We start from the raw sequence: 21,297 nt of genomic DNA on the forward strand, positions 1-21,297 counted from the left end.
GTTTGTTTTATAAATAAAGACTTTTACCCACAATGTCTCTTTATTTTTCTTCTACAATATGCAGATATGCAAGACATTTCAAGTGCTTAAATCAGCAAACTGATTAGAATGCAGCACAGCAAATTCTTCACAATTCAACAGGCTCTTGAACCCCACCCCTCTCCCCCCAAAAGACAAGAAGCAAGTATAAGATTACAAAACACTTAACAGATACATTACCATAATGTAGGCCTATTTTTTGAGGGATGAGATGAAGTTAGTATATCAAACACTGGAGTTAATTATTGGTACATTATGCATGACTCAAGCTTGAACTACACTAATGGAATGCAATTAAGCATATTTTTCATACACAAGTCATTGCATGCCTAGTTTCTGCAACAATACTGCTGGCATCCAAACTATCATCACTTCCAAAGAACAGTTAAAGCAACAGTACAGAATATGCAAATTAGAAAGCTTGACTTCTGCCTTTGAACAAAAATATGTAAAAATCAAATTATTTAGAGAAAAGAAAACTTGCATCTGGCTGCTTGGTTGAAAAGTAATTAGTTTCTGGAGAGGATGTGAATTATTAATTCTATTCTTATTTTCACCATAAATTACTCAGTATTTTGGATCAAAGGGTAATTGCCCCAATTCTATTTCAAGGTTTGCCATGTGTCGTCCGTTACTGCGCCCGTGTTTATGCCATTTACCTTCTCTTTTATTACGCTGGTACTTCTGAGCTTGTTTTTCATGCCTGGAATTTTCAGTTTGTGTGAAAGGTGGCCTTTTAGGTCGACTGCAAGGAGTAAACAAAAGCTTATTACTACCCTTACAAAGCATCTCTCAAAAAAGCATTTTGAAACAAAATTACATTGTCAAGAGCAGCTTTTAACATGCTGAGGTTGACTGAAAAGGAAACAAGATTCATACTTAGTAGGCTTTGCTCTTGGAAGCAAAATGGGGAGAATACTGGTTTAAACCATTAGTCAGATGGTGTATATTTAAAAGAAATTCTTTCCAACAATAAAAATGCTCAGCAGCTGGCTGCCCAAATTTCTTTTCAGAACTGAGCCAAGTCAAAAACTGTTTGACTGTCCCTACAGTGATGCTTGAGTGAGGTCTTGATCTATTTTTCAGTTACACTGTTACATTCTGCCCTATAAAATTAATGAAAACTCTCCAGCCCCTTAGGAAAGCATGCTTTGTCTAAACATGGGCACTTCAGGGCTGTTCAGGTAACGTAAACACATTTATACCAAGAGAAGGAGCACTGACAAAACCCTGTCACCTGTTGCAGGTTTTGATGCAAACAGTCCTATTGCACTACATGCTGTTACATGACTAGCAGCTCTAGCCTTCTAAGCTAAGGCTATTTTCATCCTCCATATCATACAAAATTCTTTGTAATAATGAAATTGAAGTCGCTTTTCTGCAAATGGAATTAAAGTGCTCAAAAAATTCAATATTTATTTTTCACTAAGTTCATTTTGGTAAGTAGTAAGTAGTACTATAGTAGGACTATAAATAAAAACAGCACTGACATGCTTGCCAAAAACTATACGTTAAAAAAGCTACTAATAAAAGGAGTATCATCCTTATGGTTCAGCTTTTAATAAAGTACTACCTCACATAATATTTAGTAACCCCAAAGTAGTTAAGAATTCAAACTTGTGCTGCAATAAAACACATTAAATACTACACACTAAGTCCAAAAGAGAAGCCTAGCTGAAGAACTGCACCTTGAGCTAAATACTGGATATGCTCTGCACTGAATACCAGCACAGAGAAAAGTTCTATTCCATCTAACAAGGACAACTTGTTTATTATAGATTAGTTAACTTACCAGTTTTTTCTTACCTGATCAGAATAAACATTGGCACAAGAGACTATATACCCAATTTTGTAATGGCAATGATACTAAAAGCCAAAATAGGTAAGTGTTCCAGACAGAGCTGCTGCCACACAATCTATTAAGGCTGCCTGCTTACTTTTGTTTCACCTGTAGGAACAGCACCCTGCCTGGCTCCCGTAGGAACAGCCAGGCAGCACACCACAGCTGCTCTGCAGAAGCCCTGAGAATGCCACTGGATACAGAAAAGTAATGTAGGAAACAATTCATGGCAAGGACCTCTGTAAGCAAGACTGAGTAAAACCTCCTCAGGGTTGGGATCTGAACTAAAGCCTGCCCTTAGTCTGCACTCCCAGAGCAAAGCTGCTCCAACTCAGTATTACACTCGGCTACTAGACAGCAGTGTAACTCCAGCAAACTGCCAGCACCAGACTTTAAGACAGCTCAAATATGTCAAAAAAATATAAAAAAATATATCAGAAGGACAACATGGGTGTCCCACTTAATGCTTCTTCTGAGCTAGTTATTCACTCCATCAGATAGACAATCAGCTGTTCAGTCTACAGTGATCCTACTTGCACTCACACTGCTTTCTAAAGCACTGGAAATACTAGATTGTGCTGTGTATGTAGAGAGGACCCATAATGTGCACACACACAGTCTTTATATATGAAGCACTACAGATCCACTGCATATAAACACAGTCTAATATTTCCATTCAGTCCTTCAGAAAGTCTTCTAGCATGTGTGTGTACATACACAGACACATATGTGTATGTGTACACACACGCACTGGAGGAGTACCTAGTGTGCACTTAGAATGTACTGTCCTTAGAACAAGGACACTAGTTATCTTTACAAAGATTACTTCATTGTGTTAACAAGTTCAGGAAACATAGAAACAAACCTGGGTCCATACTGGGGTGAATTATCATAATGAAAGTAGTATCTGTAGATGTATTTGTCCAAATCCTCAAAAACCTTTTCGTTATTTTGGTATTCCTTCAAATCTTCCAGGTAATCCTTGACATCATTAACAAAATCAGTGAACAGCATCTGGTCATGTATAAATAGCCCATCATGGAAGAACTTACTGATGAAATTTTCTAGTTCTCTCCAGTGATGAAAGTTATGTACAACTTGTTGCAAATACTTTCTCATGAGTCGATTAAATTCATCCACCCTGATGGGATCTGACACCCTGTTAAAGAGGCTCAGGAATTCTTTGTGAGCACATTCAAAAATACCAGCACAGCCCTTCAGGACAAACTGCTGTTTTCTGTTACACAAACGATCGACACATTTCTGTGAATCTGCATCTTTTTCAAATGCTGTAAACTGGCTTTTCCTTCCATCTTTGAACTCTTTTGGCATGTTAGGTCCCCGGGAGTGCATGTGCTTCAGGTTCTCATAAGAATTATGTTCTCGGTAGAAAGTTCGAGCTTTCTTGTTTGCCTCGTGTCTTTTATCATTTGATGACTTCTCCTTTTCATCAAAGATGTTTTTTGTGGTGTCTTTGAAGTGTCTGAATGTAGATTTTACAGAATCAGAGAATTTTTTCAGGTTTTCTTTCACTGCTTCTTTCGCCTGCTTAATCTTTTCTTTATGGTGTCTTACAAACTCTTTTGTGGAGTTTTTCATAGCATCAAAAGTTTCTTTAACTGAACCAAGAAATGATTCCTTTGATTTCTTCTTAGCCTTAGCTTGCCCTTTAGCACCTTTCTTTTGACCCTTTTCATTCATTTCTTGTTTTTCTGTTTGGTCTTTCACTTCAACATACAATTTCTCCCATAAGTCAGAGCGCTGTTGCTCGAAGTTGAGCTTTTTTTCTAGTTCTACTAGTCTCCCTCGCAGGGTTTCTATCTCTTGGTTTTCTCTTAATGTACCATCGTCATTAGCACTGTCAGGTGTTTGCTGAGAACTTAACTGTTCCAGCTCTTTTTTTAGAGCTTCTGTGATATGACGTTCTTTATCCAGTTCTCTCCTTAACATCTGTGCCTCCGCAAAGAGCGTTTCCTTTTGCTTAAGAAAGTTGTGGTTTCTTTGCTTTTCCTCTTCCAAATGCTCCCTTAGTTTCTGATTTTCCATTACAATCGACTCAGTGCTAGTACCTTTATCTTCCAAGTTCCTAATTTGTTGTCTTAGCTTCCTTAATTCTTCCTGAAGCGAGGCCAAAGCTTTTTCTTCCTTCTCTAGAGATTCTCTTAAGTGCTGATTTTCTGCAGCAAGACTTTTTTTTTGAGATGCAAATGATTTCTTTTCCACATCAGAAGAAATCAAACACGTGGCAAGATCTCGCTTGAATGACTAATACAAACAAAAGGAAAGTAAACAAAAAGTCTACAGATTAGAATTGTTACAATTTCGGCTAGAAAGATAAAATTCCAAAGGTAGCCAGGCAGAGATTACTTGTCATTTTGGATGCAGTGACAAGTGTTACAGCAAGATGCAAAAATAGACCTAGTTTGTTTATCTCAGATACACACACAAACACTTTCTTGGCAACAAAGACCATGTGAGAGGCTCCCCTTTCCAACCAGAGGTCATTCCCCCTTGTCTGTGTTGGTTTAACAAGCCCAAGGGTAGTAAACCAGGTACACGAATTTATCCATCTTAAAAGGAAGTGAAAATAATGTCTGTTTGCTGCTGATTTATGTTCAGCAAACTGGGTTTACAGATTACAAAACCCAGATTCATTAGCAGAAGCCAGGGCATTCAACAGTTGGGGCAGAAATTCAGAAGAGGATTTTGAACCAAATTTGCTATTGAAAATGTGTTTATGTAACTATGTCCTAACACAAAAGGATCTCCTCAGTCTCTTGGCATCTTTGACAAACACTAGAACTAAACAGTCTCAGTGTCCAGAGACTCCTAGACTACATACATAGAAACCTGTATGTTTAAACACTTCCAGTAACAAATTTCATCAAAATACAAAATCTTTGTAATTTTTCTTTCCCCTGAATTATCGACATTCTCAGAAATTATCAAAGGAAGATACAATGGATTCATGTGATACACAAAATGAAATTAATTTGAAGTACACACTTAATGAGAGAATAACCCAGTGACTTCCAGCTAAACTCGTACCTACCCTCACTGTAGGATGTACTTTATCTCCTTCCTCTTGTTGGCACTGGTAAAGGTCACCTTTCATATCCTTTAGTTCACGTGTCTTTGTAACCAGCTGCTGAAGTTTCTGGCTCTGAATTGTACCTACAAAGATAAAACGTTTCTTTTCATAGTCTGACTTACATTAAGTAGTTAGAGGAACAGATGAACCTAAACACCTTCATTTTCTCTGCAAAGTCAAAGGCATTCTTACTCGGCAATTTCTGCCCACTACTTACTGGTACTGTTTAGCTGTAACAAAAGGACAGTTACAAAACCAGATTGTTACATATTGATCCTGTTCCTTCCAATGATAAACAACTCTTTAGACCCAAAACTTTGCTATTACACTGTCTTTTACTTGATGATAACAAACAAAGGAATTTTGGAACACCACAGAGACAGAAGTTGGATACAAAACAACAGAAGTTAGGCAGGAAAGGATGGGTGTGATTTTTTGGTCTGTTTTTTTAGCAACATGCAGGCCAACCAGGACAAAAGGGAGCCCATTAGCCCATGCATTATCCATTTGAGAACTACTTTTGCTGTTAACTGAAGTAACATGAAAAAGAGGATGTTAGCACAGAATTTAAGCTTCCATGCAGATATACACAGTGCTCACAAAGCAGCCAGTATTTGCTGAAGAGTAGGCAAACAGCTAAAACTGAAAAAGGCTAAAATGCACTCTTCTTCTGAAAAAATATCTTTACTAACCACCAATTTTTTCCTGTCAAGTAAAACTTCTTTACTGATACTTCCCTGCCTATACACAGTCTCTAGATCCTAACACTGACATAGATTTTATTTCTTTGCTTTTTAAGATTCCCCTGAGCTGACCTTACAGTTTTAGGTATTTCTTTCAAAACGATGCAGCACATGCAGAGTTCTAGTTCTGTATTTAAAGGGAGTTATTATTAAAGGAATTATTAAAGAAATTCTATAAATACTATTCCACTGAGGAATTTTCCTTGCTCCCTTCAATTTTATTTAATGCCTTGTGAAGTACCACGTTAGTCAGGGGCTCATTAAACCAAGTGAAGCCCCAAGAGTTCAAATCAGCTCAGGGAAAACAATGCACCAGAGGCACAGATCCTGGGATAAGTGAAGTACAGGGTACAAACAGTAAATTTAGCTTTCATGTTTATGTTTTATGGATATTTTTGCAGAAGCTTCTAAGAATCTGAAGACTGCATTTGAAAAGTCATCATTCAGTGTTCAGGGTTCATGTTTCATTACATGACACCTAAACTCCATTTTTCTCCTTATCAAGAATCACAATAAGCACAAATTACATTTAAGCAATGCAGAAAGGGCAGCAAAGATTGACAAAGTATGTAATGATGTACCATTCCTCAATAATTGGTTTGCTTTTCCAGCTGGCACTCCCAAAACACAGTGTCCTTCAGATTCTTTATCCAAACCCCTAGCATGACACCAATATTCCCTTTTGCAGATTCTGGTTAAAAAATTAAATATCTGAATTCCCACAGGAGACACTCTTCTGTCAAAGGCTTCCTAACTTTAGCTTTTCCAGTTACTTATTTTCCTGGAAGGCTTGCCCTCATTCACATCTCCCTCATAGAGCCTCATAAAACCAGCTAACTCCTTTTAATCCTGGTTAGGGTAGTCTCTGATGGAAACCTAACCCTACTCGCTTTATACATCTATGAAAAATCTTAAAGAGGTCCTGGAGGTCTAGCTATAAAAGGAAAACACTGTTCTGATACTGACCCAAAACATTTTAAAAAGTACATAACAATTAGCCTAGCATTCAAAGACTGCTGTGCTGCTGTGGGAAACACCCATTCCAAGCTGAATCAGAAAAATGATAGTAACCCCCTAGGGAGATGGACTTAAAGTTTGTGTTTAACTGGGGGGAAGTGATGGAAAGTAAGGTTTGATTTCTTTTGTAGTGGTGGAGAGATTAGTTATTGCATAACCATGAAGAACTTTCACTGGAAAAAAGTTGCCTTCTTTCTACTGAGAATGCTGTCATTGCAGTCATGAGAGAATTTGTTTTTAGAAGTAGGGATTCAATGAATGAACAACTCAATGTGAATCCCTTATTAAAGATAGGACTCTCAGTACATATGCAAAATGTATTCCTCATCCACAGATCTCAAAGTTCTTTAAAAGGATAGTATTTTTCATTAACCCCAATTAAGCACAGTAAAATGATTAACAGAAGTGAAACCTGACATTACCACCACAAAGCACTACCAAAGGTCTAGTAGTCATGCTCCTCTCCACTTTCAGCATGCCAATATACACCAGTTGTTATACCAGACACTAACAGCTACAGCTACTAAATAAAAACTATTTTACATGACTGGATTAACCATTCCTAGAACCCCACATACACCAATCATTCTTAAGACTTTGTTTTTATACATATCTGGATGCATACACACAATTTAAATAGTAAATCTGAATGCAAGCACAGCATCCACCATAAAGCACTGGTGACTCTTACCTTCAGGGTTACCTAAGAACAAAAGAAAAAAATCAAGGTCGAGTGAAAATTAGTATAGATCTCAAGGTAACTGTAAAAATTTAGACAATTAGTCAAAATCAAATATAATTAGAACCATATTCCCAGCATCGTATTGAATCACAAGTCTTCTTATGAAGGCACATTTTCATATAAAACTAAAAATTAATAGTCAAAATAAATTTCCTCCATTTTTATATCACAAGTATCTCCAATATCAGAACTGCACTATGCAGATTTAGATCTGTAATGAGTTCTGCTGTTTCACTAAGTGTAGTAACTACCCAGGTTTAACTCCAGGCAACACCCTGAACACAGAAAAACTGCTGTTATCCTGGACAACTTAAAACCAGTCTGGAATTTCAAGGAGAACTAGAATGTATTTTTCTGAACTGGAAAAATATTAATGCTCTGAACTCCTATAAAAACTACACCTTGCTCTAATATTTACCAGACTAGTACATATGGGTCAAAAGCCCAGAATAACTCCATGAATGCTGTTTAGGAATGGTAAGCACTGCCAGAAACTTCTTTCAGAAGAAAAGATGTGGCAAAGGAATGTAACACACCTTACTATGAGAACAAGATTTTTTTATCTGGAAGGGCAACCAAAAACTAAATTTTAAAAATAAAAACAAATTATGTGATGGATATCAAATATAACTGGTAGTGCACTGGCACTGCTGAAGGGTATCCCTGTGTTATCCCACCATTAGCAGTTGCTTTGACCCATGTATAGGTTTAGATTGTTAGCAGTGAACACAAAGAAAAAAATGAGACTCTATAAAATGGTATTTGTCAGGCCAGATGTGGATTGTCTGTATTTTGTTTTCTATAAACTCACCATAGAAATGTCCAAAGCCCATGCTGATTGCAATCACCAAAGCTAGTATGATGCATCTGTTAAGGCCACTACTGAACTGGCGTTTGTGCTCCTCTTCCCTGGGAGGTTCAGGCTCTGCTTCAGCAGGTGACTCAGCCTCAGAGCTGGAGATCAGCCTCTTCTTAGCCCGACGTTTCCGTACTGTGGGACTGGACTGATTGCTAGTTTCATCACTACTTGATTCATCATTGCTAGCCTGGGATGAAAAAACTGAAAACCAACAGAGAAGTGTCTTGAAAAGGCAGTAATTGTTGCTTTAGAAATCATTTTGAGCACCAAAATCCATCATATTTAAAAAAACCAAAAGTATTTGGCACATATCTTGGACAACACCAATAAAACAAAATAAAAGCTCTCAGTGTGGCAGCTTACACTGGTTATTATGCAGTGATCACAGTTTAAAAATTACTTTTAAAAGGAAAAAGCTAGAAAATCAAGAAGTCATTGGCAAAAACTATACAGCACTTCCCCATTCTCACTTAGGAGAATGAGTTTCTTTCCAACAACCCTGCCTCTTGAAGCCTCTACACAAATTCTCTCTGCAAATTCTTGTGAAGTACAAGGGCTGAATTCAGTCTTCCTTCTCTTACAGGTATTGAGATTGAACTATTTAATAATAAAATACAAGACAGGCATGGTTTTATTTTACTCTCTCAAAACACTCCATACTGCGATCTACATGCAGCTGCAGAATTCCACTGATGTTCCACTAACGCAGGTATTACAACTATCCAAACAAAGCTTTACATTACAAATTCATTTAAATATGTAGTTTTGTTTACTTTTAATATCTACCATAAGCTACCTAGTAAGCATCTTCACCCAGTTTTCAAAAAAGCCATTTTCAACCACTACTGCACAGGAAAAATGAACACTCAGGTGCTTCTGTGTTTGTCCCTCCTAACACTGAATCCAAAACAATTCTGTTGCCTGAATGATGTTTTGGAAGATTGAATCAGCCCAGATTAAGATCAAATCCTTACCATAAAGAAAATTATCTTTCCTAGCATTTCTGTAAAATGGTCTTTATGGTATGATTTGTATATTCATGTTCCTGTGGCCCAAACCCAATGTTACTGGGGAAATAACAACAGAGCTGTAATTGCCTGTTGCTATTCGTGGTACAAGTGCTGCCTGTACTGGAAATAGATACAGAACCATTAGCTATACCCCGGATTACATAAAGTCTCCCTCCTTTGAGAGCATCATTTCAAGTGTAAGGCAAACATCAAGGGGAAGCAGTAGCAGGGTGAAAGAGCTTTCAAATATCTCTGCCCGTGGACCTAATTCACATGCCTGAAATAAATTCAATGTGATCAATGAAGCCTTCAGCACATGAGAGAGTCCTGCTGCTTGGATTGCTCTAAACCTGATGCCTGCAATTACACAATGCTAACGCCCCTTCTAGAAATACAGTTGTTTACTCTCATATCAGAGATCATCACTCAAATGTAAAAACATAAATACAGAGTTACTGCCCTTGAACAGCTGAAAATCATTTGTCTGAGCAAAGCCATGCACACATCACTGAACAGACAAGAAAGCCATTATCTGTGAAAAGCATTACCAGGTAAGATTCATCACTGAAAAGAAATTCCCATTTAATAGAAGTGATTGCATCAACTCCAGAAAAGATTAACAAGAAGAGATAACTTCCCCTCTTACTAAAAAAAAAAAAACAACAAACCACACCACACCCTATTTTGGTCCATCAATCACACCCGAGTGATTAAGAAGGCATTGCAATAAAGACAAACCACTTCAACAGCTATTTGGCATGCAGATTCTTAAATGAATTCATATAGCTTGGCAGAAAAGGACACTAGTTTGGAATCAGTTATTCAAGCAGATGCACACTTGCCCAATCCTTGACAATAAAGATAGGCATTCAAGTAGCCAGGAGATGGGTATTTTTACTAGAACACAGAGATCAGACATAACAAAGGATTATACACAAGATACTGAATATGAGAGGTGCTGTTATCACTTCTTTGGGTTTTTGTTAGGGTTGTTCAACAACCAAAGAAGCTTACATGTATGGAACACAAAAGTGGTTAAAGAACAAACTGTTTCTAGACAAATGAGAACCTCTTTGATATACACTAGAGAGGAAAGTAGAGGGGAAAAAAATCCCAGACAATCAGAAAGCAAAGAGAAAAAGCTGAAAGACACTTAAAGCCACCCATAAGCACTTACTGGCAAGTTGTCAGCAGCATTACACTTTCAGGCAAGAATGGCATTGCCCTACAGCTGCTCTAAGAATTCAGTACAAAGCTGTACTCTAGAATTCATGGCATGGACAAGGAATACAAATGAAACAAAGTGTGACCACAGCAGCAGTCCCAAATTTCAGCTTCTGCTATGAATTTGAAATATCACAGCTACACAAGAAACCAGAAGAAGTGACAATGGCAGGTAAGAATGTAACTTTCTTCATCATTTCTGCAGACACATGTCAAGCCTAGATGCAGTTCATTTCAGTATGAGTGTTTCTGCTCCTGAACTTCACTCATGCAGAAATATTAAAACATTTCTTTTTGCATGGTGAAGAGAGGCTGAAGACTTGGTCTGCAAGTAAAAGTAGCAGAAAATCCTTGTGGAATGTGTTAGTATCTACATCAGGAAAAGCTGACACTCATCCTTTCCCAACACAACAGAAAACTCAGTCAGAGGTTGAATGGCAAAGGCTCATGAGTACCAAATGTTGACTGCTAAAACTCTGGCATTTAAAACAAATGCAACAGTACTCCAGACATTTTCTGTAATTCTTGGTCAATCAAACACTCAGCACTACAGACCATGCAGAAGTCAGCTTAAGTTAGAAGGAAGAAGCTCTTCCTGCTGGTCACACATGGATTTGGAATCCAACAAGAATCGTTCCTTTAAATGGTCATGCATACATATTACATCGTATTACAAAGCTTACTGAGGCCCATCCTAAATTTATATGGAAGTTTAACCTGTCAAAAGAGCAAATAAAACATTGACAGCTTAGCCCAGCTCTTCAGTGAGGACCAGCTTTCAGCATCTGTTTGGAACACCACCACTATGAGATCAAGTCAGACTGGTACCAGTCATTTTAAGAACACTCCATGCAAGCCATATGCAACCAGCTTTACACAAGCTGATCAAGCTTAATCACACCACCTTGGAAATGAAGACTGTGAGCCACATGCTCCTTCACCTCATTTCCCCATTCCCTTACACAATCAGGAATCTTCCTCAGCTTCTCCAGCCAACTGACTTTTGTACACAAAGACATGAAGGAAAAAAGACCCACGTTTTAGAACTCAGCCATAGAAGAAAAAATAAAAATAAACTAAATTTTAAAAGTAAAAATTAAGTCAAGTTATCCAGAAGACTTAGATAAGGTGACAGCTCTGTTACCAATCGTCACTGGTTATAATTACGTGCTAAGCTGTCATTGTCTGATTCCAGTGGATACCACATAGATACAGGAACCTTTAACAATGCTTTATACTACATCTAAGATAACAAATACTTGAAGAAAAAATCCTGCTCTTGTATTAAACTTACTTTGAAAGACAAGTATCAGTAAAACAAAAGTGTTACAGAGAATAAAGAGAACAGAAAAGATTACAAAAAAGCAACCAAACAGAATTAGAAAGGAAGCTAGATAAGAGTAACACAACAGTAAGTTTTTTACTTGGGTTCGTTGGAGTTTTGTTTGGTTGGCTTTTATTGGCCAAATATTTATATCCTTCCTCTTGAATATCAAGCATTGCATTTCTGCCAAGTACTGGGAGTATCTTTAAAATACTGTTTTCTATACAACTATGAAGGTAAGTAAAGTTTTTGTAGTTATGGTGCTATTAGGCCTCATGGCCTCAAAAATCAACTCTCTCCCAGTTGTTACGTATGTACACAAACTCTAAAAAGCCAAAAAACCCACTACAATTATTCTATAAACTAAACCTACTTGTACTTCTCAAAAACATGCTGGAAATCTACTTTCTACTTAAAATACTGACTGCTTAAGGGGAGAGAAGACTTTCATATAAAAAGACTTCAGGCATGCACCTATACAAAGTTTTAGGGTTAGGACAACTAGAGTTGTTCTAGAGAGTGAAAATACTTGGATGTGTACTCAGTGAGGCCACGTTTCTTCCCCTCTCCACACAAAGCTTCACTAAGTAAAAATGTATTCCACCTCCCATAACATTTTCGTTCACAGTAGCGTCGTAGTTATTGCTCTTACCTGTTTCTAGATGGGAAAACGTGTATTGGCTGCTAGAGGAGGAACCCATGTTAAAGGCCTCTGAACTTGGAGCTTCCTCACCATCAGCTGGAGCCTCCTCCTGACTTTCCTCTGGTTTTGGAGCTTCAAGTGTAACAATATCAGAATCATCACTAACGGTTCCGATGCAGGACCCATCATCAGGGATTTTTTCTTTCTTTCCCTAGGGAAATGGACAATGTAAAACTTCTTCACCCACACACACAAAGTTATTTTTTAAAAGAGCAAGCATTCTTAATGTGTTAAAAAAAGGAAAAATCAGTATTTTTAATGCTTTAAAACATTGCTTGGCACTGTCAGATGGAGCTTACAGAAGCTTATGAATAACGTAACTTAATTTACCTCTAAAAGTGTCTGAGTCTCCTCAAAAGCAGAGACAGCATTATCTACCACTGGTATCTCTTCATCATTGTTGGACTGAGCTATATAAATACAAAGGTGAAAAAAATCAAACACACACAGGATTAAAATCAGTAAATCCACAATTTATACCCACTCCATATAGTAGTAAAATGTCCAATTGTGACAGACTTATATTATCTACTCCTATCACAGCAGCTTTTCTAAAAATACACTGTCATTTTTAACACCCCTGTAACAAACAACAGAATCCAATTTCTCATTTTGCAATACAATGTTCTGGAGGATACTTAAATCCAAGTGCTCACTGATCATAACGCAAGGAACCTATAAATGAAACACACAGGCAGGTAAGAATTGGCACTACACTGTAAGTTGATACCACAGTACATTCGTGTGCTACGATAATTAAAATATCTTCCAGATAATCATTGGAGTTGGAGTGTCTGGTCCTGTTTCTACAAGGAGAGATTATCTGGAAACATGGCCAAACTCAAGTTTAGTCAACTACACACTGAACCCATCAAGTCTGTTCTCATACCAATATGAACAAATCGAGCACTAAATTCAGTCATTAAAAGAACTGGAAGGATTTACACTTCCAACTCAAGAAACATCAAGAGTGCCACAATATTATTTTTCAGCTGCATAAGTACTGATGGTTCCTTCCAAATTACTCCTATTTGATCCATGAAATTATTAAGGAATGTTCAATATAGTGAATTTATTTTAGATAGCATTTTTCCAGCAACACCAGTGCATGCTATTCTAGAACACACCTGAAGTACTGACAAAATGGAAAACATTCTACTAATTTTACCTTTTAAAAAAAAATACCCAGAAACTTTTATAAAGTTGATGACTGAGTATCTCCCTAACACTGCTGAAGCAGCTACTTTGCTGGAGACCTCCACACTCTATTGTGCCGATGCTACAAGAGACACTCCACTATTTCATGGAACTGGTCCTCTTCTAGTATCTTACCTTGCAAATCAATTGGTTGCTCCTCTTCTTGCAGAGAGACGTATTCTTCTGAAACGAAGTCCTGGTTATCATTTGTGCTTCCATTTTCTGAAGTCACTGTCTCTATATCAGAACCCTAAAGATGACAAGTTTCAAATGAACATTTATTTACATTTATTGGAGTTTCCACCAGTAAAGCAAAAGGAAATGGTTATTAAAAAACCCCAGAAAATTAATAATAAAAACAGGAGAAAACATAATAACCTTTAAACAGAAGGTTTGAAGTAAAGAAAAGCAAGAGCAATTAACCATGCAACTAACTAGAGGGAAACAACTGTTAACATGTAATAATTCTGATCATGATTGAAAAAAGGCAGAGGAGGAGGAGGAGACATCAATTAACAACTATGCTAAGCAATTTAAATATTTTCTATTAGCTGTATTAGACATTTATTAAATAGAATTTAAAGAAACAGAGGAGGTTGTCAAATGAGTTTTTAATAGGAGATCTAATTCTTGCACCCATGTCTAAGTATTGTATGTAAATACACACACATACCAAAAATGGAGCTTCAAGAGCACCACCATGAACTAAGTACCAGTACCAGGATAAATATGCATAACTCTGTTGTATCTCAATTCCTGCCAGCAAATTTGAATGGCTGTTTTAATAGTACAACTCTGACATGAGGAAACCAAATATTTATATAATCTCTAAATTGGATTTCTGTCTTTAATCCAGAAAGCAGCGTTAGTTATTAATCAGCTGACAGTCAGCAACAACCTCAGAGCCAAACAGGAACCAAAGATAAACAAGGCTGGGAGACTGCAGGGCAAGAAATAAGGTTGACAACTCTAAACATTTAATCTTCACATTGCAATTTTGGTTTACAAACTGACATAACATAACTAAGGCTATTAGAAAACCATAAACATGCAAAAGGTAACTGAAAAACACTAAGTCATTCTGACCCATAAATAACTTGAGCTGTTTTTGTAAACAGTTATTTTTGCAACAGCAGGTGTGAAATTACAGCAGTAGAAATACTTCCAGATCAGTTGCCTTAGGTGCCTCATTGCAGGACTCAAGTGAACACATATGCTTTTGTTTTTAAGAAGAGACTGTACTTCACAAAGATTAGATACCTCAAGAAGAGTTGAAGGAGATACATTCCACAACCACATTACAAGGTTATGTTCCTTTCTAAAAGGCTTTAAGAATTAACTGCTTTAGTAATCTGATGACTACTTTGGGGTTTTTTTTGGCTGCAAAATTACCAGAAATCTAATCTCAAATATTCTGCAGTGAAGTGCCACTTAATTATAAGTAACTCATTAAAATCTGATTTCTATGTCAGCAATAAAAAAAGAAAATAATTTGGGGTTTCTGGTTTGGTTGGGTGTTATAGATGGGTATATAGATTCATTATGTGACAACTGTTTTCTGGTGTATTTGAGCCATTGCTTACATTCCTTAAGTGAAGGAGAAAATAACCCCAAACCAACCCAAAGCCTAGCTTGCCCAGGCTACACAACAAGGCAGATATCAGGAATACAGCTTCCAAAAGGTTAAAATTTTAGCTAAAATACCAAGAAACCAGGCTAGCTGAGTACAAGGTAAGCCACTCTTTTTCACACCCATGCAGTCTAGTGTGGATGTCTGAACTCTCAGACTCACCTTACCTATTGCTAGACCACTATCACCCTTCCATTCCAGCAGCACCAAATGGGCTGAGAAGGGAAACTGTCTCCTCACTACACTCTTTTCCCTACACACCTACATAAAAACAGCCCAGTCCCACAAAACACAGCATCACCTCCCTGTTCAAGGCAGGCATTGAGTTCAGCACACACAGCTGCCAGTGCTCTGCAGTCACAACCCAGCCAGTGACCGCTCCTTGCCCCTCTCAACTTGGTGCCACTGTAAATGGCAAAACAACTCCAGAAACTGCTTCTGCTGTGTTGTCACAGAAAGTAATGCCATAGTGTTCCAGACTGGTCTAATCCTCAGCTCTACCCCGTTCCAAAACACCCAGATCATTTCCTCAAAGCATAGAGTGGTCCATGTGTCACCCCTTCCTTCCCTAGACAAGTGCATGAAGAGTATCTTGCCATCCCATCATGCTCACATTCAAAGCCACCTTGTCAAGAGAATGACAGTAACAGGAGCTCTTGAACACCAGTGCTTTCCCACCCCAAAAAGAATGGCTTTATTTCTTGTAATCAGGGAAGAACTGGGAACACAAAACTGCTACACCACAGAAACCTGTTCTGCTTTGGCCAGACAAATCTCTGCCCTCTGGTAGTCTTGTAGGAGTTGGTTTATTTAGGCCGAGTAATTCATTGTCAGTTACACTGTTAAATAACCATCCCAAGCAAGAAAATAAAGCCTGCAATTCACAGCTGAGTAGCTCAACTGTTGTAGCCAACTCCTAAATCCTTTCACTTTAATCAGAAGCCTGTAAAGTCCAGCTACCTGTGCACTCCTAGATCCTGCCCTGTCTCCAGGGCTGGGGTGAGGTGAGCTTATTTCTACATATTTTATGCCTTGTGCTCATTTTGGGGGTGGGTAGATGGGTATTTGAAAGGAAAAGAAAAAATATGTTGGCAACCACAGACAAGTTATATCTAATGTCAGTGTTTTCAGGAAAGACAGGAGAGGAGAGCATCTCACTAAAATTCTAAGTAATTTAGTAAAATTCTAGTAAAAGAACAGTAGTTTTGTGTTTTCTTATTTATAAATGTCTATTTTACATTCTTTGTTGACATGCAAGAGCCACACATGACAAAAGCTACAAAGTTTAAAGAATATTTTATTTGATGTGGCTAGTCTCATTACCCATATGAACTTATTAATTAGACTTAGAACTTTATTAATTTAAGATTGGGTACCTCATGATTGATGACAGTCCAGCCACAAGATGAATCGCTATCACTGGAGTTTTCAGACATCTTCAAAGCACACTGCAAATACAAGTAGATTCTTTTAACATGTAGGATACATAATTTCACTGCTTTCTTGAAAAATAATTTACAAAACAAAGTTAAAGACAACAGATACATTTCTTGTTCCTGAAACTAAAAATATATCAAGTTGTTAAGTGAAGTTTACTATATATTTACCTTCAGGGGGAAAAATCTTCCCAGAAATAGAACAATTTCCAATCAATTTTGTGTTATGCTATGCATACAATGTAGTAAAACAGCAAAAGAAATTGTGGTTCAATAAAGCTTCTGTAAAACAGCAATTACATTGACAAATGTAGAGAGTTCTGAGAAATTGAGACATCTGCTTTATTTCCCACACCTAGTTAATTCCAGTAAGAACACAGAGCACCTATAAATTTATTTACTCTGTACTTCATTATCCATCCTGTCCTTACTCTGTCTGTTAATGCAGAACACGTACACAAACTTTGAATCAGAACACCCAGACACACCAGTGTGACTACAAATTCGCACAACAGAACATGAAACTTCCAATTCAGCCTACTTTTATGTAAAGACACAGTAAACATTTGCCTCCTCTCTCTCTGTTATGGCAGTTACAGTATGGTTTTTTACTGTAACACTTTTTCCTCACCAACTTCAACTGATGCATTTGGGGTTTCTCTGTAAAAAAGGCAACAACAACCACAGTTCGTAAAGGAAAAACATTCACCAACAATCAACTTGGGCATCTAACTTACAGAGGAACTGGATTTTCATTTATCATAAGGCCCTACTTGGAATATGCTTGTCATTCCCTTTAAATCTTTCTCTCCCTTCATTAGAGTTTTTCCTGCAATCTCAGCTAGGGAACATCAGGGTTGGGACAGGGGGTGTTGTTTTGGTTTGGGGTGATTTTTTTTTTTTGTTTGGGTGGGGTTTTTTAATCATATTGTAGTCAATTATAATTTTCTTTTTGTTAAATCATACTTCTTCTATCATCAAAACAACAAATGCCCAAATAGCAAAGACTGCATTCCAGAGTTCTCCTAAGATGACAAGGTCTGCTGGCTGTCATTAGAATGTTTTGAATTTGACCCAGCATTCAGCAGCAGCATTCCTTGCCAATGAAGATAACTACCACACAGGAGCTCAGCACCTATCAGAAACATCACTGCCCACATTGAGCAAACCTGTAGTGGTGAGCTGAAATAATATTTTAATAATTCTCTTCAGTATATATACAGTATAAAAACATTCCCATTTTTTATACAGTTCAGTGAACAAGGAGATCATAAGAGTACCACATTCACTGTCACTGAAGACCAAGCCTTTTGCATAACCATGAAAAATAAAGTGTGGGGGAAATATACTACAGGCAGCTACTCAGTCCTTGCTAGCAAGTGTGATCTCCACTGTAGAAGTAGTTCAGGCTGTGGTTTCATAACATGGCAATTCCAGTTCTACAGCACCTCCCTGCTACATGAAAAACAATGAAGTCACATCACACAAAGCCTTTAATAGATGGCAAACAAACAAAGACTGATACAAGTGCATTAACAAATTTTGAAAGGGCAAGGCTTAACAGCAGGCCCTGCACTGGGCATTGCAATGTCTGTCTTCCTCTTGCTAACTCAGCATTCCATCACAGGCCCTGGGTAACTCAGCACAAATGCTATCGTGTCTCCCTCTCCATCCAGATCACACACTGACAGGTGATTGAGCTCAGCATAAAACTAACTCTACTGAACACACAACCTCAGGCTCCACAGAGCATTTAACATCTGTCTTCCCTTCAAAAGTGAAGGTTTCAGGACCTAATTATGGGGATATTGGTAGAATAAAAAAAAAAAAAAACCAACTAGAGAGGAACAAGCAGACAAACACTTGCAATTTTCTATACTTCCTGGCCTTGGTAAATGACCTTGAGTTAAAAGTTACTTATCATGTATTCAACCAGAATATGATCAACCTCCAAAACAGCAAAGCTTTTAACATCAAGAGAAAGAACAGAGTAAAAAAGAATAATTACAAAGTCACTGAGGTTTATGGGTAGAACTGCTAAATTTATCAAAGTGACGACAGACAGACAGCATGACATGAGACTGAAGGGCATCTCTAGGGTCACTCCATTCCTACAAGCACATTCAGCAACCATACATGTGTGAAACAGTTATGAAAAGGAAAGCACTTTAGTCATTATAATTACTCAGCATTAAAAGAACAAAACAGCCTGAAAAGCTTCAAGTAAAAAAAACTCCAAAAAACCCAACCAAACCTAAGTACAGTGTTCCTAGTGTTCCCAACCTTCAATCAACAGCTAGATAAACTGCTTCTTTCTATAAAAGATTAATATAACACACACAGTCATAACTAAATCTGAGTTCAAATCCAGTCCCTTAAGTAAAATGAAATGCAGAACACTAATCTGAGCCCAATGGCTCATCTGACCGACTCACAAAATCTTCACCAGCTTGTACTGTCCACCACCAAATGACAGAGACTCACAGAGAAACAGAATGCTCCCCCTACCAGCCCTACGGTGCTGGATGTGGTTGGCACTGTCTTCCTGACAACAAGCTGCTGGAAAAAGTAGCTTTGGGCAGGAATTAAAGAGACTGCAAACATCCTAACGAATCAAGATGACGTCGATTGGTTCTAGTCCAATAACACCAGGGATAACTGGAGGATACAGTAGAGTATTCCACATCTCCTGCATGGCAGGCCAAACCAAAAGGCAAGACTGAAAGAGAAAAACACCCCCCCACACCCCCACTCCCACCTTCACACTACATACCTTTTTCGTCACTGTAATTCAAAAGAAAGTTACAGTTACAGTTCAAGTTCTGTAGTCCCATTTAAACTGCAAAACTGATTGTAAGTCCACAAATGTCCTACACTCACAGAGACATCACTTTTAAAATACCAATCTATCTAGACAAAATAAACATCCACTACATTCAGAGTTCAACCTCCATGTTGGTGGGGCAGAAGGGTGAGAAGAGGAAAGGAGCAAGGAATTGGAGGTGGGAACTGCCTTCCTAACCTTAGTGAAATGCTAACTGGAAACATAAGGTGGAAAAGTTTACAGCCATGTGTGTAATTGATAAAGTAATACCAAGTTATCCCACATATCCATATAAAAAAATGACACCACATCCTATTCACCAGCTGTGAAGCAGAATATTCACTGTCTCAGAGTAACCACTCCTGTCTAAACAAACCCCTATGTCACTCCATCTTAACAGTTCCTACACCAAAAAAACACCTCAATAAGCACCCACAACAACAACGACAAAGATTAATAACGAGGCACTCAAAGATATCTGCATTCTTCAGGGTTTGGCGTGCTGTCATTCCAAGTAACATCTCACCGATCTCTTCTACAGCAGCTTCTTCCCTGCGCAGCAGAAACACAGACACCCTGCAGCAGCATCACACCTCCGGGCTTTCAGGCAAGTTCCCTGCCAGTTTCTACTAAGCAGCTTAACTTCTTCCCCCAAGTAACACCCGTCTCTACCAACACATTTAGCAAGCCGTGGAGGCTGTTTCCTTGTTATGATCCCCAGCAAAGCAAATGCGGCTTCTGAAAGCCAACCCATCCCAACGCCGGGCACTCCCTGCTCACCACCCACCGCTTCCCCCTCACGGGAGCTCTGACAACACACCTGGCCCGGCCAGCGGCACGCTACCGCAACAGCTACAGCCACGATCACACGGTTTATGAAGCCCAACACCTTGCATCAGCCCAGAGACGGAGGCAGATGATGAAAGAGAAGGAAGTTGGCAAACACCAGAGGCCAGGGCCGGCACGGCGGGGAACGCCGCCCGCGGAGCCCGCTCGGCCGCCCCAGAGAAGCACGGCCGCCTCACAGAGCCCCCGTTATCCGCTCCCTGCGACCAGCAGCGGCATCCCCCGGCCCCAGCGCCCCCGGGCTCTCCCCCGCTCCAGGCGGCCCCTCCGCACCCCGGCCTCCACACCCTCGGCCGCCGCGCTCCCTGGCGGGCCGCGCTCCGACACCAAGCCTGAGGGCGGCAACCCCCCCCTCCATGGGTCCCGCCGCCTACCTGAGCGCGGCCCCCACCGGGACCCGGCACTGACGAGGCGCCGCCGGCTGCGGCCGCCAGTGACGCCGTAAAAAACAACACCGACCCGCCGGCGCCTGCGCACGGCGGCGGCCGCCGCAGCACCCTGGCGAGCGTAGTCCGCGCCCCGCCGCGGCCCGGCGGCCTACAGGCCTCGCGAACTGCAGCGACCAGCGAGCAGTGCGGCGGGCCGCCCGCTCCGCCTCCGCCGCGCCCCCGTTGCTACGGCGACGCCGCGCCGCTGAGCCCGGGGCCGAGCGGCCACCGAGTCCCCGGACAGCGACACCGCGTAGGGCCCGACCTGGGCCAAGGAGGAAGGAGGGTTCATGCGGAGGAGGCACGGGGAGCACTCGAGGGGGCTGCGGACCGCCCGGCGCCAG

At 39.5% G+C, this 21,297-nt stretch overlaps 1 protein-coding gene across 1 annotated transcript; it reads right to left on the reverse strand.

Moving 5' to 3' along the window:
- Positions 1–591: 591 nt before the first annotated feature.
- Positions 592–20,916, reverse strand: CCPG1 (cell cycle progression 1). Its single transcript, XM_084268086.1, has 10 exons — positions 20,900–20,916; positions 16,796–16,867; positions 13,925–14,039; positions 12,923–13,002; positions 12,542–12,743; positions 11,470–11,565; positions 8,284–8,532; positions 4,932–5,053; positions 2,745–4,144; positions 592–784 (listed from the first exon to the last, which is right to left on the reverse strand). Exons 2-10 carry the CDS (start codon positions 16,853–16,855, stop codon positions 607–609), a joined length of 2,502 nt encoding a protein of 833 aa, XP_084124212.1. The 5' UTR covers positions 16,856–16,867; positions 20,900–20,916; the 3' UTR covers positions 592–606.
- Positions 20,917–21,297: the final 381 nt, after the last annotated feature.

Source organism: Gallinula chloropus (assembly GCF_964237585.1).
Source record: "Gallinula chloropus genome assembly, chromosome: 9".
Classification (NCBI taxonomy): Eukaryota; Metazoa; Chordata; class Aves; order Gruiformes; family Rallidae; genus Gallinula; species Gallinula chloropus.